This window comes from Amblyomma mixtum, chromosome 5 (genome assembly GCF_055824585.1).
Source record: "Amblyomma mixtum isolate Tamu chromosome 5, ASM5582458v1, whole genome shotgun sequence".
Classification (NCBI taxonomy): domain Eukaryota; kingdom Metazoa; phylum Arthropoda; class Arachnida; order Ixodida; family Ixodidae; genus Amblyomma; species Amblyomma mixtum.
This window is the reverse complement of record NC_143016.1, coordinates 55,327,831-55,349,840: the sequence shown is the minus strand read 5'-3', so window position 1 is coordinate 55,349,840 and position 22,010 is coordinate 55,327,831. Positions and strand designations below refer to the sequence as shown.

At 46.4% G+C, this 22,010-nt stretch overlaps 2 protein-coding genes across 4 annotated transcripts in view; one reads left to right on the top strand and one right to left on the bottom strand.

The window, feature by feature from the left end:
* Nucleotides 1–10,114, top strand: part of LOC149342210 (uncharacterized) — a 65,845-nt gene extending 55,731 nt beyond the window's left edge. For all 3 annotated transcript variants that reach the window (XM_089544505.1, XM_089544503.1, XM_089544506.1), the window contains 4 exons: nucleotides 1,761–1,894; nucleotides 5,444–5,738; nucleotides 8,928–9,025; nucleotides 9,786–10,114. In XM_089544505.1, coding sequence (XP_089400631.1) covers nucleotides 1,761–1,894; nucleotides 5,444–5,738; nucleotides 8,928–9,025; nucleotides 9,786–9,865 — 607 coding nt within the window. In that variant the 3' untranslated portion in view covers nucleotides 9,866–10,114. The remainder of the gene's footprint in view (nucleotides 1–1,760; nucleotides 1,895–5,443; nucleotides 5,739–8,927; nucleotides 9,026–9,785) is intronic.
* Nucleotides 10,115–15,533: 5,419 nt separating this feature from the next.
* LOC149342209 (uncharacterized) lies at nucleotides 15,534–21,950 on the bottom strand. The gene is made up of 2 exons (XM_089542125.1): nucleotides 21,855–21,950; nucleotides 15,534–16,228 (listed from the first exon to the last, which is right to left on the bottom strand). Exon 2 carries the CDS (start codon nucleotides 16,067–16,069, stop codon nucleotides 15,848–15,850), a length of 222 nt encoding a protein of 73 aa, XP_089398251.1. The 5' UTR covers nucleotides 16,070–16,228; nucleotides 21,855–21,950; the 3' UTR covers nucleotides 15,534–15,847.
* Nucleotides 21,951–22,010: the final 60 nt, after the last annotated feature.

Here is a 22,010-nt window from a genome sequence, read left to right as displayed (position 1 = left end):
TCTTTATACACACCCCGTGGAGAATCTGGAGGTGAACATTGATCAGCATGCTGAGACAAGCTATGAGGGTTAGCATTCGGCATTGTTTGTCTGTGTGTGGTGTTAAGGTGTGATGGGTTAAGCGGGGAAGCTGGTCTCAGAAAAAAAAATTGTTATTAATGAAGTCACAACTATAAAATCTTTTGGGGTTATGTGTTTTTGTGTGCTGATTCCAAATATGACATTTAATTTCATGCAGAACTAGTGCTTATACACTTATGTAATATGTTGTGTAATGTTTTGAGAGAAATTTTGGGAAGAAAATGGGAAGAAATGTTTGTATTCTTGTTTCTGGAGTGCGACTTCAAAATCCCTTAACTCAAGTTCTATGATTGGCCAGAAAATTTTACTCTCATTGCATTCCTTTATGTCAAGACCAATCAATGGCATGCATTTCATCAATTCCTCGGCAGCAAAATTTTCCAAAATCTTGTATAATCTTGTAATTGCATAAGTGCTCAAGCAGTAGTTCTACAACAAATTAAATGGCATATTTGGAATAAGCACATAAAAACACGTGTACCCTGAAAATTTGTCATCACCATATTAAAAATTATTTTTTCAAGACCAGCTTCCCAAAGTTTTAAGCACCTATTATGCTTTCCTTCAGCCATGCCACAACTGGCGCCCGCAGGCACTGTTTGAACGACGCACTGTTGGCGCAAAGTGCAAGAATACGTAGGAGCAATAGCTGCCCATTGGCATGAACATCACATGGAAAAGATATGTAATTTGAAGCATAGCTTATTGAGTGCTAGCAGCACTGAAACCACATTACCCTCCTCGCCCAAAAATGTGGCCCCACTCTCCTTTGCCATAAACTTTTACATCTCTTTCCCCTTCCTCACCAAAAATAAAAATTAAGGCTATGCCATTGGTGTCATTAAAGGTCCATTGCCTGGTGGCGGGAACAGAGGCATTCTTGTTGCCTCCACAATGGCAATAGCACCTGCAACTTGCCAGTTTCTTTTTTCCGTTCAAGTGACTCGCATGTGATGCCATCAGTTGTGTTAGTCATATTTTTTGTGCCCTTAACCCTTTAAGGCGCTTTGTACACAATTGTGTAGACAGCAAACTCACAGCTTTTTCTGAGAGACTAGTGCACCTAGCAGTGATTTCATTGTTTCAGTTGAACTGAGTAGCCTTCTTGTCGCAAATAAGTTGGTTTTTTGTGCCATGTAGCGAACGCAGTAAATATTTCACTCAACAGTGGGCTAGGTAGCACTTTGTCCACCATTTTTGTGCAGACAGATTTTGTTGCAAGTAAAGAAAATGATTATTTTTGCTCAATTTCGGGCGTTATGTGCATATTCGAAACGCTAAATGATTCCACGATTGCTAGGGTGCTTACCTGACACATGAGAACATTTCGGTGTTACTATTTCTAACAAATCTGGCACTTTGTACGGAATTCTGCACATCGTTGTACAAACTTACCTGCTGGTCTTTCACGCTCAAAAACTAGCAAAGTTCTTTTCTTGAGGCCTAAATATACTACTTCGGTGAAAAAAACAAAAAATGGCGTCTGAAAGGGTTAATGCTTCTTATTCATGAAAAAAAAAAAAAAAACTTCCTCTAACCTGCTGGAGCCAATTTTGTGGCCATTAAGTCTGCAGTATTTGAGAGGCATTCCAGTCTCTTCACGGCTAGTGGTTTATTGAATCTGTGGGCTTTCTTACTTGCACTTGATATAACGCAGTGGCTGTTCCGGTCTTGTGCAGTTTGGATGCTCATGAGCAAGCACTGCGGGATAGAGAGTCCCAGCTGAAGCTTCAAGAGAAGGCTTCCAAGAAGAGAGAGCTGCAGCTAAAAGCTGTAATTCGGCAGCTACAGAACAAGGAGACAGACCACATGGGTATGGCATTTCTAAATGAGTGTTTTGGGCATTATGCAGCATTTCACACTGCCTTGACATTGTAAAACTGTAATCATTCTACATGCATAGGCCCATGGCTGAATTCTTTGATAACAAACCTTATCAGACAGGTTTCTTTCTTTCTTTTTTTTTTTTTTTTTTGCTGACTCTGGTATGCATAGGCCCATGGCTGAATTCTTTGATAACAAACCTTATCAGACAGGTTTCTTTCCTTTTTTTTTGCTGACTCTGGTTCTTTTTTTGTCTGCATGACATTGCACCATCTGTGGCCTCCCATGAAGTGTTTTTTATTTATTTCTCGTGTTACAAGCATCTGGTAGCTTTTTAAATGCCAAGCATTTATGAGTCTGGCCTCGATACTTTTTTGATGTCTGAAGGGACAGCCCACTGTTGGAAACGAGTAGAAAAATATTGGAATCTTTTTGTTTTTGTCACTTCAGCAAAAGATCTACAAGTGCAGAACTTGCAGTTTTGGTTGGAATTTATATCTTAAATTTCAAAGAAAGTCATGCCAGAGTTGACAGTGGCCATCGTTACAGTGTTCAAACTTAGTCCCTCTGCATGGCCATTCTGGTAGTCTGCCTTCGAGTGGTCATATTACACTTTATGAATAGGACTGAGCACAGTACAGAGCTTACTACGGAGGGCTATTTTTGTCGGAAGGAATTTCAGGCGCCTGAATTTGTTCTTCTGCATCTAGTCGCCATTTGCTGAATGATTTAACCTTGCTTTTTCGTCATCTCTCAAGTTGTTCTGAAAAGGCAGACTGCCACTGTGCTAAGATTGGCACTGCATCAGCAGCACTGCTGGTAACAAACTGGTAAAAGAACTAGTAAAAAGCTGTTGCAGGTAGATATAGCCACCCTTATTTTATAAGTAGTCTTTAAAACCACCCTAGTGCTTTAAAGTTTTAAGAAAACCTGAGTATCTCAGTTGATGTCATGCACTTTACTTCCTTGATGGTGGGTGGTTGTTGGCGTGTCTGTAAGGGCATGGTTTGCAGATGCCAACTACCACTGGTGGGAAAGCATCATTTTCGTACTGGGAAATTGAGTTTTAAATTGTTCCGTAGAGTTTTGTAGCTGCACAACTGAGTATGTTTATTTGGGCGTGAAGCTTTCATTTGCTGCAAAGAAAATATATTTGACAAAAGTTGGTAGGCTGTACTACCCCGATAATGTCCCCTCCCTATTACCTTCTCTCAATAACATTTACACTGGCACACATGAAGGTGCTTCCTTTCAGTAGTCATAAATATATGCAGGGGCTTGGAAGCCACGCCAAATTTTAAAAATTCAAATCCTATATTAAAGAAAACGGCTTCTTTGGCATGTCCCAAAGGAATTCTAAATGCTTGGCATTTAAGACATCTGGGAGCAGCGCATGTAAGAGAAACTAAGATGGGCATTAACAAGCAAAGTTACAGAATGGACCTTCCACAGACGGCCATGTACTCTATTGAGACTTTTTTATCTATAGAACTTCTGGGACCACCTGGTTAACATTCTATTAAAGCTACATTAAAGGGACCCTGAATGATTTCGACGGCATATTCTAGTGCAGCAGATCTGTAGGGGTGGTCTTTGTGGGTAGTAGAGTTAAATTTAAAGCCCCGCCGCAGTGGCTCAGTGGTTACGGTGCTCGGCTGCTGACCCGGAAGACGCGGGTTCGATCCCGGCCGCGGCGGCTGAATTTCGATGGAGGCGAAATTCTAGAGGCCCGTGTACTGTGCGTTGTCAGTGCACGTTAAAGAACCCCAGGTGGTCGAAATTTCCGGAGCCCTTCACTACGGCGTCCCTCATAGCCTGAGTTGCTTTGGGACGTTAAACCCCAATAAACCAGTTAAATTTAAAGCTCTGCGTGGACCCTATAGTTTAGAACTAATTTTTGAAAACAGCTGCTTGCAGTAGCTTGCAACTAATTAAGGCAATGCATCTCACCGCGCATCCCCTACCTTGATTACGTCAGTGTGCAAAAGGGCCAGCCTTGCACACTGGCCTAGTCTGGCTGGCCTAGTCTGTCTACTGACATTATCGGGGTAGAGGTGTCACCCTAATTGGTTGCGAGCTGCTGCGAGCAGAAATTTTCAAAATTGTTTCTAAATTACAGGGTTCATGCAGAGCTTTAAAATTTGACTCTAATACACACAAAGACCTCCTCTACAGATCTGTTGCACTACAATATGCCATCGAAATCATTCAGGTTCCCGTTAATGTAGCTTTAATAGAATGTTATCCAGGTGGTCCCAGAAGTTTTATAGATAAAAAAGTCTCAATAGAATACACGGCCGTCTGTGGAAGGTCCATTCTGTAAATTTGCTTGTTAATGCCCATCTTAGTTTCTCTTACATACGCTGCTCCCAGGTGTATTAAATGCCAAGCATTTAGAATTCCTTTGGGACATGCCAAATAAGCCGTTTTCTTTAATATATGGTTTGAATTTTTAAAATTTGGCGTGGCTTCCAAGCCCTGCATGTATTTATGACTACTGAAAGGAAGCACCTCCATCTCTGCCAGTGTAACTGTTATTGAGAGAAGGTAATGTTTGAGGAGTTGACATGTATCTCACTCTTGTCAGCAATGTAAGTTGAGGGTACTGTGGCATTTACACATTGTCAGCAACTCTTTTTGCACTGCAAGCGTGTCATGCTTATACCTACTTTAATGTTGATGACACAGACTGCCATCAATCCATGGCACTTTTGTGATGGATATCCGGTAGAACCTCAATGTGCTGAGGTGTTGATATTAGTTATGGGACATGCTCATGCTTGTGTGTGTGCCCTTATTAATTTATTGCTTCAGCACAGTGCATGGCTAATCTGACATATGCATATATATAAGAATATCAATATGGATTTCTCACTGTCACCAAAAAATTGGCATTTTCCAAAATTCACATCTTCAAAACCGAGCAAAATCGGTATGCAGAAGCACAGGAAATGCATTCATGCAGATCTGTTTACGGCTGCTGGGATTTATTACTTATAGCTGTGCGCCACCACTCACTCGCGGTGCGTGCTGCATGATTGGCAATCGCTAAATGAGTGATGTCCGGGCACCGCTTAGCGCTCGGGGGTGCGACGGCAGCCCGGGGTCGCGACGGCAGCCCGGGGTCGCGACGGCAGCCCGGGGTCGCGACGGCAGCCCGGGGTCGCGACGGCAGCCCGGGGTCGCGACGGCAGCCCGGGGTCGCGACGGCAGCCCGGGGTCGCGACGGCAGCCCGGGGTCGCGACGGCAGCCCGGGGTCGCGACGGCAGCCCGGGGTCGCGACGGCAGCCCGGGGTCGCGACGGCAGCCCGGGGTCGCGACGGCAGCCCGGGGTCGCGACGGCAGCCCGGGCTCGCGACGGCAGCCCGGGGTCGCGACGGCAGCCCGTGGTCGCGACGGCTACTTGCTGTAGCCTAGGGTCTAGCCGCTTAGAAGGCCTTTGAGAGGCAGCAAAGAGATGGCCTTTTGTTTTTTTTTTTTTTTCATCTAAGGTATCAATGAATAGTCACAATGCTGGCTCCACTGTTTGTTTTGCAGCAAGGGCTGCAGTCGCAAGTCCAACAGTAGCAGCCTCGGCTAAAGACAAGGCTCAACGGGCACCACTACCAGCCAGAGCACTAGTCCACGAGTCCCCGGCATCCCTGGCACAGCTGTTGAAGACCATGACTCCCCGTGCACGAGAGGGAGCACGGCTTATCTACTTTGGCCAGAGCCTGGAGGAACAGGCTGTGGCCGAGCAGGTGCAGGTGGGCCAGCTCAGGGCATCCCTTTCCTCGCATGCCAGGAAACTGGAATCTGCACGCAAGAGACAACAAGCCTGGGCCGATCTCAGGTTAGTGCACCACTTATCGCTGAAACCTTGCACAATTTTGAAGGCTAGAGTTGGCATCGGCTGTTTGGCCGACATCATCCCCAGCTATTGAATACCAAAGCACAGCACTGTTTCACAAAATAAGGATTTGAGCCTACAGTCACTCTCGATACGACCCAAGTCACCAACAGTGACTGCACCATGGCACATACAGTTTTTATAAAGCTCAAGCTGTGCATTGCAGACAACCTTTTTTCCATTACCTTTCCATGCATAACTTTCCACCATCACCTACTGGCTCCCACTGCTTCCGGAATGAGGCTGGTAATGCATCTGGCATGCTACATGTCATGCTGAGTGCAACTCTTTGTGTGCTGTTAAGAATAGCAGTAGAAAGCACTGCACGTACTCGGCCTCTTGACCGATGTATACATGGTAAAAGAGCGTTTGTGTTTTTGTTGTTTAATTCTTCAGCCCATGATACTGACACATTTGTACAGTACACTAAATTTTACAGATTCAGTAAAATTTAAGTCTGTGAACAGAACCGTGTGCTGTTTGTCTTTTTCAATCCGAGCAATCTGCTGAAAAGTTAATGGAGCGCATAAAAAGTGTAATAAGCACATATAGTATGCAAATGAATATCTGCTGCACTGGCATATCTCTCAAAATGATTGTTTGATTTGAAGCAGCGCAGGGCCAAAAGCCAAAGAAGAGAGCAGAGAAAGAAACGGACGACACAGCGCTGATGTCGTCAGTTTCTTTCTCTGCTCTCTTCTTTGGCTTTTGGCCCTGCGCTGCTTCAAATCAAACAATGAATAACCAACTCGCCCATCAGCTTGTGCTCTCAAAATGAGTTGCACTAGTTCTGGGCAGTTCTGTTCAACATGGAACTGGTTAACTGCTGTGTAGCACTTTAAATGCCAGGAAGGTACGTTTGGAGGGTGTGGGGTTGCTGGGTAGGGGGAGAGACGAGAGGCTGTAGAGCGCAACTTCCAGGTGCTTTTAAGCTTTTACTTCAGGTTTACCCTCATCTTCTTGTCATTCATGCCAAATTCTTGTTTTGCAGCCATGTTACACCTTGTTTTGGTGTAAATGGATCATAAATATTTCCATTGTGTACCCTCAGCTTGGGCTGTTTCTGAGCACAACCCCATGTTGTAATTTGTAGAAAACCAGCAAGTCTTCTTTACAATGTCTTCTTTCTCAGAGCTGTCCAGATCAGAGTATTTAGTACTCGATTATAAGTCAACCCCTCCCTCCATATTGCACGTCAGGAAAAAGGGGAGGTGTGCATGGGCACAGTCCAAAACAAAAGTGTTAGTCACTGCGCTACTCATCTACATTTGCACATCGTCCTCACTAGCACTGCCGTTGTCATCGCTGCGGCGGTTCCACGGCATGTCATTCTAATGTCGTCGTCCACCGAAATCCCCCACTTTGCAAACAACCGCATCACGTCATCAGCCCTCAAAATCGCACACTTCGCTAACAGCCGCACCATGACATCGCGAGGAACAGCTGAAAAATTTGCCTCGATTTAGCCATCATGCCTGCCTGTATCGCCTGTTACGAGGTATCGAACTTGCGGCCCAGCGCACAGTTATTTGTTTTTTCCGCGTAAAAAATGACAGCCATCTTGAATGTAGCCGCGAATGGGCACCTTACGCTTGCAGGACCCGGAGCATAAATGATTGACAAAGTACTACATTAAAAACTGGTAAACCGTGGCTGGCGGTCGTCAGATGTGTCAAACAGGGCCAAAGAAAAACTATGCGTGAGCGGCGTCTGCCCTTCCATCAGCTAGACACTTCTTGGAACGCTGCCATTCCATGGTTCCGAGTAGCGATGCTGCTGCGATTGCAACAGTGGCCCTTCCATCAACTATAAACACTCCCTTGAGCACCAAGTGCGCATTTGAAAGTAAAGCTATTTTTCGAACAAGCGCAAAAAATAGCTGAATGCTACTGGGAAAGCCGTAGAGCAAACACAAAATTGCAACCACGCTGTAGCATCCCTGGTAGCTCATTTGTCTCGCCTTTATTTATGGTGCCATGCTTTGGTTTCGGTTGTATGTCGACACCCCCGCTTCAGATTTTCAAACTTTAAAAAATAGGTTCACTTACAATCATTTTGAATGAGGTAGTTGTATATCTCTAACCTTCTTCTTAACTAGCTTACTCTTCCACTTCTGTACCCACTTTGTTCAACGCGCCACATTTTTCTACGAATCAGCGTGCCCCTGCATGGTGATTCAGGAGAAACGCTGCAGGTTAGAGCAGATCTGCAGAGAGCGATGAGCTTAGCCGGTTTCAGAATATGGCACATTCACTTTGAGGTTGTTTAGATATTGTTCATATCGTGGGACGTGGATTTCAGCAAACATTTTTTTATTTCTTGATGTATTTACATTAAATTATTTCTAGTTGCTAAAAAAAATTCACGACTACTCTCACAAAATTTCATTGTTATAACTTCAGAAAATCGTTTTATCATGTATATTTTCTTCTGAACCTTGTAATAAGACTGCAGAGTTAAAAAAATGTTCTGAAGGCTGGTTTTACATTCCGTTCCTATTGGTTTGCTACAGGTCAAGACATTCTTAGCATTTTTTTTTTCTCAAAGCTCAAATTTTGGTTTCAAATTTTTGCAGTGCATTATTTATTGACATATCTAGAGTGAGAAGGAAATTTCTTGCAAGAAGTTTAAAACTCACAAATTTTACAAACCAAGCAAGTCTTGTTTACTGCCTTAGGAGTGCAACAAAACAAATGGGGTCAAAATAGATAGAACGGTCGTGAAGAAATATGCTCTGCAAAGTGTTACGGTTTTCTACCTATATATTCAAAGAACAAAAGCCTATTGTTTGTGTGTTTCCCCCCACATTAAACAGCTGCCGTGGTTCACGAAACAGTTTTTTAGAGCAATTCCCGTTTGATCTCAGCGATAAAACTTGGTGGCAGCACAAAAAAAAAAATGGGGCATACAAGTGTACGCAATTTTCAGGAAATCAAATTTTGGCCATTTTTTTTTTCATTGTCTTGTCATACATTTTCACCATCCACTGTCAAGCATAATCAGTGCTCTGCTTAACATCTACTGCGGTGCTCACAGAAACTGATGTTTCATTTAGATTTGTTTCTGCTCTGGATTGTGGCTTGTTTTTGTCCATTCGGTTGTGGATTTTGTGTAAAAGTCAAGCTTTTTCAGGTCGGATTCTAAGCATACTGTGCCACACAGTCCATTGAAGGAACTTGACAACGAACCTGGCCAGGAAAGCAAGGAACCTGCTGGAAGTTCAAAAGATGGTATGTGTGTGGCAGCATATGTATGTCACAAGTCATCGGTACAGTGCTATACCTTAAGCTGGTGCAAAATTCAGCCACAAAATGCAAATGGGGTTGTTGGTGGCTACATAGAGAGCATGTGCATGTTTTATTTTCTTTATATAAGTAATATAAATTGGCTAGGACTAACTTAAACGCTTGGAAGTGCATGCGACGTTCAGTGCTGTGAAAACATGTGGAACCCCAGAAGAGAACCAGATTTTTACCACTTGCATGCACGGGTGGCAAAACTGCGGCTCTTCGAACTGGGACATACCACTTCAGCATCCAATGGTAAAGGAGTACCGACAGGCACAGTATATGCAGGCTCTTGTCACAGGTTTCTTAGCAATCTTTATTTTGCACACTTCAAAATATGAAAATTCTCTAAAGCCACTGTAAATATTACACCAGTTTCGGTTTGCTTTGACAGGCCATAGCTTCTCAATTAAGAATTTCTGCGTATTTCTGGTGGTCCATAACACGATTAATTCCAGCTGAACAATCATTTTAGTATCGGTATTCCTGCCTGTTCAAGGCAGCCGCGAACTAACTCTTTTTCATAGTCATGACATTTACAGTTCTGAGACTTCGAATGTTAAGTTAGTTGGGATATCTGTTCTGTATTCAGAGGATATATGCAGGTGCAAGTTTTTGCATCTTTTCCTTTTTTGGCAGTGTGTTAACAAAAAGTTCTCTTGTACTCATGTAGCACTCTTCCTTTTCCTCCCTCTCCTGACAGACACTGTAGATGACATGGAGCTCTGGCCTCCAATGCAGTACTTTATGGATCCTGACAAGGAGAACATGGACTTCCCATAGCATGCAAAATTTCAATGACTTTATACAAAAGGCAGTACCTGCCAGCTTTTTTACTGACTTTTACTTTTATTGTTTTAATCTCTGCTTTCAGCTCAATAAATGTGCCTTTTATAATCTCTGTACAAAGAATGGTGCCTTTCAGGGCCTCTGCTTTCAGCTCAATAAATGTGCCTTTTATAACCTCTGTACAAAGAATAGTGCCTTTCAGGGCCTCAGATGAAATTTTGCGTAATAAAATTCATGCTTTTAGCTTTCGTGAGTGCACTTGTCACATTCAGCTGGTTGGCGTGTCTTGTAAAGCCGAAGAAACTGCACTGGGACGCTTGGCAATGGGAAGTAGGACATACCGTGTATTACTCTCATAATGAAGCTACTTTCATAATGAACACACGCCCTCACTTTTGTTGCTGAAAATTTACTTTTGAACCTTGCGTGAGAAACTCGTACCTGTCCTTCAAAGCCAGTGTTCAGTATGGCCACTTAAACTAGCCGAAATTGGTCGGCAGCGTCAACTGATCATTGGATTGGACCAAAGATTACTCGACCTTTTATAGCAAACGATTTTAAACAGCGGAGACCTGAAAGCGTATGACGCGGGGACGCAACTTGTTGATCGTGTACTTTTGTTGACGGGCAGACAGCCAAGCAAGTGGACAGACAGACAGGCAGATGGGCGGGCAGGCGGGCGAGCAGGGGGTATCGCGAAAGCGGAGAAATCCCTAACCGAAGGATGGTTGCCATGGAAGGAGGAGGGTATGGCGAGAGTGTAGGAAATAACTGGAAGGATGGGAGCCATCCGGAAGATGGTTACTGTGGGAGCGCGCGCAGCTAGAGCAGCGCTGCCCCGGCTGCGGAGCTGGTTACGAGGGACAACGGCGACACCGCGAAACGCAGGAACGGGCGCCAAAAAGCTGTGCTTTAAAACGTGGCACACTATAGTATTGCCACGTATCATTGTAGTGTTTGTTCACGCTCAAGGCTGCATGAAAGGGCTGTTATCATTTTTGTTCGTGACGCGAGAAGCGACCAGTCTAATCTCGATTGATCGCAGCCATGAAGGACTGCATCTAGGTTTTTCCAGATTACTGTAGATGGTCTTATCCTGCTGTCTGGGGGTTTCCTTGCCGGCTTTAAATTGAGCGATGCCGCGAGCGGCGGACATTGGTAGATCGACGATTGACGAACACGATTGTTGCTTACGCCGCCACCGAGTGATTCAGTTCTTTTGCGGGCGCAAGTCAGCCCAAATAAAGAGCTTCGTTTCCAAGTATTTCTGGTGTCTTCCTGACCGCTGGACTGCCGTCACTACAACGTGACATCTGGTGGAGGTGCTGGGTAGCCTTCCAGGTACCGGACAACCCCTGCAAGTCGTGACGCCAGCCCTTTGAGTTATTCGCCGGAAGACCTGACTCCAGTCTACCACGCAGCCTCTGGAGCCTCCAGCCATGACTTACGCCGCAGCAGTGCGCCGTCCTGTACCTCGACAACGGGACCCAAGCCCCTATAGCCCTTAGCCAGCTGCGCTGGAGCGCTGCCCTCTCGCCCCAACTCGCCCGTCCTACGAGCGTCGTACACGGCCGAGGAAATGCGTCGAGTGGAGAACACCCGACCAGCGTCGCCCACAATGCTTCCACTGCGGAGAAGCCGGTCACATTCTCTGGTACTGCCCATACAGGAGAATGGGCATCCGAGGGTTCCCTTTTACGACGCCCCACGACCCCGACCCGGCCAGCGACCAGCCGGAATCGAGGATTTTTTGCGTCGGGAAGGATACTCATCGCCGAGCTGCCTATCGCGTTCTCCGTCGCCATCGTCACCGCGCCAAGTATCTCCTAGCCGAGGGTACGCAGTGCGTGGACGCTTCCCCAGCCCCCGAAGGTTAAAATGAATAAAGCAGCCTCCGGAGGTGAGGTTGCTTCTGAGCGCAAGAACTAAGATCCTCCATCGACGAAAACAAAAGACCATGCCCCCTACGACGACGACGAACCCTACGACAGCGACGACCCCTACGACAACGACGACCCCTACGAAGACGACGACCCCTACGAAGACGACGACCCCTACGAAGACGACGACCCCTACGAAGACGACGACCCCTGCGAAGACTACGACTACTACGACGACAAATATGACGACAAAAACTACAACAACACCGACGACGACACGGCCAGACTTGAAGCTTTTACCGCTGCCCTTACACATTATTAGGAACGCTAAAGGGCTCTAAGTTCTCGATGCATTCTACGTGTTTGATTTCATTTTAAAGCATCGAGACGATGCTTCTTTGGAAGGGGGGTAATGCCACGTATCATTGTAGTGTTTGTTCGTTCACGCTCAAGGCTGCATGAAAGGGCTGTTATCATTTTTGTTCGTGACGCGAGAAGCGACCAGTCTAATCTCGATTGATCGCAGCCATGAAGGGCTGCATCTAGGTTTTTCCAAATTACTGTAGATGGTCTTGTCCTGCTGTCTGGGGGTTTCCTTGCCGGCTTTAAATTGAGCGATGCCGCGAGCGGCGGACATTGGTAGATCGACGATTGACGAACACGATTGTTGCTTACGCCGCCACCGAGTGATTCAGTTCTTTTGCGGGCGCAAGTCAGCCCAAATAAAGAGCTTCGTTTCCAAGTATTTCTGGTGTCTTCCTGACCGCTGGACTGCCGTCACTACAACGTGACAGTATCGTGTTACTGTGTGAGCGGGTTTGCTGAAAGTTGGCCCCCTTTAGCTAGCTCTTTTCTTTTTTTCGGATTCGGACCGATTTTTCGGACTCGGCGGGACCCGGAAAATGGTCCGAATAATCGAACAGTCCAAAAAATCCGTGAACTTAAAAAAAAATAACCATTTCTGCGAAAAACCAGCTTTCAAAATCGCCGCTCCCCATGTTCCGTCTTCAAGCGATATTAGACTATTTGAGTCATAGCCATGCTTTCTTCATGTCCGCACGCTATCACATCATGATACCGGATAGTGCGACGCGGCCGCAGTCATGCCGCGAATGAATGCACTCGCTGCACGAAGCAAGAACAGTCAGTTTGCATGGGGCAATGACGTTCGCGAAGACCGACCTAACCCATGGGTAACCCACGATAAGACGCGAGCGGAAGCGGGCGCCTCCGAATGCAGTACCCACCTCCCCCCGCTCCGCGCACTGCGGGGGGCGTCGTCCAAGCCGCGGCGGACGCTGCAGCTCTCCCGCTATACCGTTTTCCATGTGATCGCGCGCCCTTTGTAGGCCATCTCGATGGCAATGGAGAGCATCTTATTATCTCGAAAGGCAACAATGGAGAACAAATAGCCAAGCCAGTCCAATTGCGCCCGCCGAGCCGATTCCGTTTAAATCCAAGATGGCGCCTTTCGCGGTGGCGGCCAACGTAGGGTCCCTAGAAATACTTGCAAGTATTTCTAGGGACCCTAGCAAACGGGTCGGTTGTGACAGCGATGCCCGCTCGCGTCTATATTAGACCGAAATAACGAACTTTAGGTTGAAAAACGATAATCACAATATTGTTGGCGCCTATTTTAGTCCGAAAATTCGAACTTCTACACTCCACAAAGTCCGAAATATCGGTCGTGAAAATGTACACATTCCTATGAGGTGCGCGACGGTTCCTCAGCGAAGTCCGAAATATCGCGCTAGTCCGAATTATTGGAGTCCGAAATATCGGTCGGCTATTCAGCACAATCACGCCGTGGACGTCATGCAGACATCACAAATGTGACTCCAAGCAAGGAGGTTCAGAAACACCGTGAAAGACACATCTAAGTATAATAATAACAGTTAGAGATGCCGTAACTCTAGTGCAAAGTTAGAAAGGTCGTCGGCAGCTTTTCGTAGGAAATGTAGGAAACTTCCCTTCAAGAGTGCACCCCCCAAAAAAATTGAGCAGCGCCATTTAAAGCAATCAAAACCTGTGAAACTGTAAAGCATTCGGGAAAAAGGTGCAACTGTAACGATTCCTTCCTTACTATGGGTGCGACAAGCATACGTTGCATCCTTTGGGTATTCATAAAAAAGGATGCAACTGTCACGGCCGCTCGATCTCTCCTAACGATCCCACCCTTACAATGGGTGCGATGAGCATACTTTGCACCCTTTTAGGAGGGTGTAAGTTAGACACGGAAAAGCACCCTCAAGGGTGCAAGTTTTTTCACATTGTAGTTACGTTTTCATTCCTGGGTTTCGCGTTGTCGTAGTCGTGATAGTAGTAGCATGTTGTAATCGTAGTCGTAAACGATGGGTGCGTTGCCATGGAAACCACTAGGAGGGTGATTACCGTGGGAGGAGGACGGTATCGCGAAAGCGGAGAAATCCCCTACCGAAAGATGGTTGCCACGGAAGGAGGAGGGTATGGCGAGAGTGTAGGAAATAACCGGAAGGACGGGAGCCATCCGGAAGGTGGTTACCGTGGAAGAAGGCGCAACCGGTGGACAACTGCCACGGGAACTACCTGGAAGGAACTGCAGGAAGGTTAATTATTGTGGAAGGAGGAGGGTTTGGCGAGAGCGTAGGAATGCGTAACCGCAGGGTGGTTACCACGAGAACCATCCAGAGGGTGCTTACCGTGGAAGTAGGAGGTAGAACGCGGCGAGAACGGAGGAATGGAGCATTATCCATCACCCGCCACGGTGGCTCAGTGGTTAGGGCACTTGGTTACTGGACGGAAGTACCCGTGTTGGAACCCGACCGCGGCTGCAGCGTTTCGATGAAGGCGAAACGCAAAAGGTGCCCATTTGCTGTGATATGTCGGTGCACGTTAAACATCCCCAGGTGGTCGAAAATATTCCGGAGCCCTCCACTATGGCACGTTTCTTTTTTTCTTTCACTCCCTCCTTTATCCCTTCCCTTATGGCGCTGTTCGAGTGTTCACCGAGATATGTAAGGCAGTTACTGCGCCATTTCCTTTCCACAGGAACCAATTTTGCAATTTACGATCCATTTGCAGCAGCTGCTCTGTAATGCGTCGCCCGAGGAGTGGTCGTCGGTGACGCCGCACGCATAGATCGGTGGACTGCAGAGGAGAGTCTTCGAAAAACGATCGAGCGTTTCGGGAAAAATAAAAGGAGAGCTCTAGAACTGTACAGATATGAGCTCACTATCGTAATGCGTGCCTCATATTTGAAATTATATATACCGTAACAGATGTCATTGAATCTCGTGTTAGTGTTTTAATTTACAAATACTTCCGTCTCAACTGTGAGGCATTACAGGTGGGCATGGGAAAAATGAACAAGATATATGCAAGACATGGCTAAATAACAAATGAAAAGCGGAAATATTAACTTATTACATGAACATTCCGCAGGTCAGTTGCGGAAGGAAAAAAAGGCATGTTTGAAACTGTTCACATGTGGATTTAGAGGGATGATGTTCAACGGCTTAATACGCCGGCTAATGCGTGCGGTAGAGAAAATAAACTAGAAAGGTGCTGCTGTTACGGTGTTCGAACAACATTCATATAATAGCGTCAAGAAAAGTGCTTTTCTGATCCACTGCCGCCCTTTGTAAGCAGGGTGCACACACTGGAGCATCACTTCTATAAAATCCGTCTTGCATTTGATTAGGCAAATAAATTTAAAGCCAATCTTATTTATGTTCGATTCAGAAGTTTGTATAGCGTGTTGTTTGCACACCTATGTATATTCTTAGAGGATACTGCAGGGTAGAATACACTTAACAAAGGGAATAATTACAGTTAACATTGAACTGAGCACGGACATACATGTATACAGCAAACCGTAAAGCGCCTCGCTGGAAATTCGGATGCAGCTGTACTCGAAATTTTATGGGCCGGCCGGCACAATGCATGAACTTTTTTCGTAGTTCACGAAGTCGCACGCACTGCGTGACGACCACAGTTCTTTATATGGGACGTCTAACTTTCGCGCATTTCGGAATACCTAACCAACTCTGCACGACAGCCCACTATTCAATGCAAGCAAGCATGATTTTAAGAACGCCAGCCATGATTGACCGGACAGTCACTTCTTCTGCGTGTTGTCCACATCCTCGTAAATATGTTCTTCGGGGTTGGGTGGGCTCTTGTAACCGGCGGCCTGGTTCGGCCTGTCATCGGCTGGCGCCGCCCCGTGGGAGGTGGCATGATTTTTTTTGTGTCGCGACGTGGTGGCCTCTACCTCGCTGTGGCCCGGGATGGACTCGTAGGAGATCTGCGTCAGGCCCTCCTTGTCCCGCACGTACATGGTTGACTGCTTGGGGCTGGGCACCTCGACGTCGTCGTACAAGTTCTCGTCCCACGTGCTGCTGGACGCTGTGGACCGAATCTGGGACGACAGCGATGGCGGCGCCTCTGGCGGCAGCCGCTCGCAGAAGGGCTTGCGTTCTGGAGGCCCCCAGCATGGCTGCGCGAGTTTGTACGTGTAAGCATTAGCATGTGCTTTCGAGCATACCGTTTTAACCGTTGTTATGATCGCACTTCTGACCACGCGGGGCGGAGCAAGCAACACGACGTAGATGGCACCCTCCTCTCAAGCTCAACATGTGATGGGGTGTGTTCCCTGGAGAGAGAGTGCGTGATGATCTGCCACAGTGAACTGGGACACGCCTTCCTCGGCAAGCCCGGCTTCCGTCTAGGAATTTTGGGGAAGAAAACCCCTATAAAACTCGGTGCAGAGGACAGTAAAAGAAGGTCCCTGTCGTCGAGACTCTTCGACTGAGAAGCACTCTCAGTTGCTGTACGTGTACATTATAGTTGTGTAAAGTTTTCCTTGCCGTCCTCGTAACCCAGTCTCCGATCATTCTCATCCCATCACCGGTCCGGCCATGCTACCCGAGTTGCAACACCGTACTCTGTATACCCCCATATGGGAGGCGGGTTCAATGTACCAGCCGCCGGTGGCAGTGCTACCCAGGTTGATTTTTCTGAGCGGAGGAAGCGAAGGCTCGACGTGAGCTGCAATCTTTTTCCTCCGTACACGGTGTATACCCCCATCTTTCTGTAAATGGGTCTTCAAGAAAAACCCGGCTTTTACAGAAAAACGAAACCGCACGCTACTCCACTGCACGTGTAAGCATTGTGCCTCATCGTTTCACAATGCAGGTGCCATCTGCTCTTTTACAAATCGAGTAAGTCATCGCACATGATCATTTTTGTAATCGCGCGCAAACTACGTGAAACTGATCGTTTAGCTACCACTATGCAACTCACCAGTGAGATTAAAAGCCTGCTCGTAAAATGTCGAGCTGACTAGTCCGCTTATAACGAACTCTGATACAGTGAGTAATACTCTATTACGAGAGCTGTTGCGCATATTAATCCCTGCGTCCCGCTTCCTCGAAGCTTTGCAAATTTGATGGCTACCACGATTGCTTGAATTCATGGCACCCTTCACTTAAATTGAGCTGCCTCAACGTGCTCAAGCAGGTTGAGGAGGCAGCTCAGGGTCCCAGACGAAGCTGGAGAGGGGACATCTCAAGCTGCCTGCGATTCTTCTTTCCCGCCACCCACCTTACCCGTGCTCGGGGATGTTTCAGCAAAACATATACCAGTAATTATTCAAATAGGCCTTTTGAGGTGTACCCATAGCTTTTGCAGTATATTAACGTTTATGGGGGCGGACACCAGAAAATAGGTGAATGATGGTAACAGCAAGCTGGAGAGCTTATTTCTAATAGTAAACTTTTTAATGCGATAGCATTAGAGTTGTCACACCAAACCCCGCCGATGTTCTGTATCAAAATTCGCTGATTGGCCGAGACAGATAGGTCACGTGACCTTGTAACGTCCCACACCCCGCCCACTATGGCAGGCGACCTAGCCACAGGAAATATGACTTAGTAGAACGTTAAGTTGGGCGAGTTGGTACAGGTTCATGGTTGAAAAACAGCGCACAAAAGACTAGAGACAAGAGTAAAGGCGACGACAGGACAAGCGCTGAACTCACAACTAAGCCTTTATTTTGAAAACCTGGGTATATAAGGAAGGCATAATACATGAAAACAAAATTGAACAAACAAAACTATGACAATGATAAAACTAGCGTGCGCCCGAAGCACAAAATCTGCCAAGAAACGTGATCTCGTTATCACTTAAAGCAACCGAAGGTTTGCTAACGCAGCCCCGTTGCTCCGTTGCGATGAAGTATGCTTCTGCTACTTCACGCAAGTGATGAAAAACAAGAAGAAAAAGTGCATTGCTTTGTTAAGCCAAGCAAAGGTGTTGTATTCTCACAGAGATCAAACCACGCGGGAAGTAGCAGAAGCATGCTTCATCGCAACGGGGCTGCGTTAGCAAACCTTCGGTTGCTTTAAGTGATAACGAGATCACGTTTCTTGGCAGATTTTGGGCTTCGGGCGCACGCTTAACAGGGGGCTTAACAGGGTCATGACACCATTTTTCCGACTTAAGCTGTTTATTGCATTTGTTATTCGGTATACATCTCGGAACAACTGGACAAAATGTGAGGTCATTTGGTGGAGCGAGTAATTTGTTATTGAATTTTTAAAAGTTATCCAGAACCGTGCAGCAGTCAGGCAACACACGCGCGCTCGCATTCGTGACGACGTAAGCCGACGGTCGCGTGAACTGCGCGTAGTGAGCATGCATAGGGGAGTGTGTTTTTTGTTCAGGGTAGGGGTGAAGGGGGAAATTGGAGAGACGATAGTCAAACAAAGGCCCGTGTCTATTCATTTTCTGTCTAGCTTCTACCAGGTCTCGGCGACTTCACCACAACACGACCGGACTCAAGCATAGGCGCGCGCTCTGCTTCGCACCGACCGTGCGCGCGGTAGTTTTGCAGCGGACGACGGCGCCGTCAGGTTATGACGTCACTTAGGCTACTATAGCCGTCGCTGCCAGAGGGAGGGGCCTAGAGCCGATAACTTCAAGTTGTAATTTCTAGCTCAAATGCGCGCTTAAAGCCATACTTCTTTTTAAAGTACGCATAATAACGTAAAAGCACGATTGCACGATTGCAAAGCCTGGTTGCAATCAGAAATTTGTAGCTGGCCGTTAGTAATAGTCATATTAGCTTTTAGAATTTCGAAAACGCGATTGCACTGGGCGCCGGGGCACAATGAACTCTGGCCATTTTGCGCGTCATTTCAAAATCGCGCGGCTGTGGAGCAAAACAGGAGCACTAAGGGCATGTGATCCGAGGCGCACGTGTCACATGACCTCCGCCTCGCCCGGGCCACCGCCAACTCTACTCTATCCCATTGACCCAAGCGGGGATCCAAAGAAAATCGCGTTCTTGCGCGTGCACAAGAGCCGCGGGATTTTCGAATGATGCGCAAAGTGGCCAGAATTTGTTGTACCATAGCGCCGAACATAAACAGGTTTTCGACATTCTAAAAGCTATATTAAGGCACAAAGCAGAGACCCAGATGCATGCATTTGGACTCAGTCTTAGGAGCCGCTTTCCGCGTTTTCCACCTGCTGTAATATACGATTTTTTCTCTAAGAAAACTGCACCATTTCCTACGAAACTAAGTACAATTCCTTTGTCTCGACACATTCGTACAAAAATCTAATTTAAAAAAAAAGGTCATGGGACCTCGATTAGCGCACTTACCTGTACGAATCCATTTATAACGAAACGGTTTATAACGAAACAATGGATATAAGGGAGGAATGGCGATTCCCCTTGAAAACTCGGTCGACACGAGCTATAACGAAGTAATCGTCGGGCCCTTTCAACTTCGCTATAACGAGGTTAAACTTTATATAAAGATAAATCACCGGAAAATGAAAAACATAGCGCCTATAACACGACGTGTCAGCTAGAGGACTAACCTTTATGCGTGAGAATTCATCGATTAAAGGTGTAAGGACAAATTTAAGTTAGCGTGTATCGATATATTACCACGTTTTAATGACAAAGACACTATTTTCGCTGAACACGGAGTTTTGTATACTAGAAAATGTCTGAAAATTCAATACAAGTGTCGCCACATTCGGCCACGGTGCGGGTTCCTGAGGCTAGGCTGTATCGCTATACACTTCCAAGTGGTGATCACGAAGTGCCTCTCGGTCTTGACATCAAATTGAATAGATTAGAGGGCAGATTTTCCAATCCAATTTTCTATCTGCGAAAAACTGCAGGTTTTTCTCAAAGGCTTCGGTAGAGATTTGCGCGCTTACCCAGAAGCAGCAAAATCCGGATTTTGGACAGGTGCACCAGTCCCTGAAACATGATTAGGAAAAAATACAAAACTTTCTTTGAACCTTGCCTGTGAGCGTCAGCTTGAGCGCGCTTTTAGAAAAGCATAATAACTTTAATGGCTGTATAGAAAACACGCCAGGAACGTTGGTGTATGACCCACATTTGACTGCTGGTGGTGTGTAAACAATGCGGGCACGTCGCTGTGTCTTGTAGACAGGGGTTTCCCCAGAAATTTAAATTAGGAGGGGTGGCTAAATTTCTAGGGGGAGAAGGGGGCCGAGGGGTGGTGTTGAGGCTAAAGGAGAAGCGGTAGTAATATATATTTAATTACGTGGTTCCTTCCACCGCAAGCCATCTATGGACGATTTGTCACTACGCGTACATTGCCCTCTTCAGACGCTATAAAACAAAATTCTCCGTCGTGCGTAAAAAAAAAAAATCGTTACAGTTAAGGGAGTGCCTTCAGAAAAACAGCGGGGTGTGTACACGTCTCCTAGGGAGTGTGTATACGGATATGACTGCTTGCATGTCCAACAATTTCGGACAAAAATTTGAAGAGAATTGTAAGATACTTTTACGGAAATATTGAAGGCAATAGTCCATTCCTCTTATATGTAGCAAAATCATTCTTTTGAAATGTTTCCATCGATCGCTTCGAGCAGTTAAGACAGCCATAGGAATCCAATGGGGGAAAGCTTTTTATGATAGCAAAAGCGTTAGTAGAAAAAAAAAATTGAAGACTGCCGTCGAATGATCTGCGAATTATATTGATTGTTACGGTGAAATATTACATTGTATGAAAAAATTGCGTTCATTAAACGTTTCCAGCTCAAAAATGCTTTTGTCCAGGATTATTGGGTATGAGACATAAAAGATGCAAGACGCCAAACGCAAGTCGAAGAAGCTTTCTGAGGCTGCGAACCAATATATATACACATATGAAAGATGCGCTCCCAGTTTTATTGTCCTGTCTACGTAAAACCGCTTTTGCGTTACTGATCGGAACCCTTCCGCAATTTGTTTCATTTGCGCCTGGAAAAATAAAATTGGCAGTGATTTAGCTCTGGTTAAACCTGGAGGATTGCGAAAGCAACGAGGAGAGAGAGAGAGGCGATGGAGAGAGCGCGGCAGCGGCGGCCGCGGCACGCTAGCTATGCGCCGCTACTGCGCATGCGCAACTGGCGAGCGGGGCGCGGCGGCACCTGTGAGTCACCCGCGCAGCGACGGCGGCGGCGCGCCAGCTGTGCGCCGTGTGACGTCACTGTTCCTCCCGCATGCGCAGTATGGCCTTGCCTCAGCTCCGCGAAAGGGCTCGGCGACTCGCGTAGTGTTGCTTTCGCAACAATAAATCAAGTAAATATGAATATGCAGCACTAACCGGAAAGTACCCGTGACAGCACCAGGTCCCACGGATATCCGAATCACAGCCAAATAACTTGACGCCTTTCAGTACTTGCGAGGGATGTCCATAGCAAGTACTTGTTTTAGATCTCCTGACATGTTTTAAGACGGATATCCCGCTCAGGTGATTTTACAGACATTTACTTTAATCAGGTCTCATTACGTTTTTGTAATGTTCAGAGTGGACTAAGTTATTTCTGATAGAAGACATCTGCAACGCGGTCCGCTCATCTTCTTTCCTTTTGTATCATCACAGATTCATAACTGAATAAAATAATAGTGTCCAACGTGACAATTGTACACAGACACGAGAAGATGCGACACACACGAGCGCTATATAGTTTCCATTATAGTGCCTCTCTCGCGTCCTTGAGTTTCGCAGCGCACCAAACTGCCATATTGCACCCGCATATGGCAGTTATGCTACAGGAGACAGGATATATAATAACGGTTCTACACTTACCACAGACCAAGATGAGTCACCAGAAGACTGACCCACATTGTCTGCGGACGGCACTCATACAGCTCTTCTGCCTCGTCGACTTCACACGCCAACTAGAGGGCGGAATAAAGGGAATGATGATCGCGCCTGATAAATGCGCGCGGAGTATTCATTATC

What these genes read in the sequence shown, in the direction of transcription:
- LOC149342209 (XM_089542125.1), bottom strand. Translation starts at nt 16,069, where the DNA reads ATGTACGTGCGGGACAAGGAGGGCCTGACGCAGATCTCCTACGAGTCC.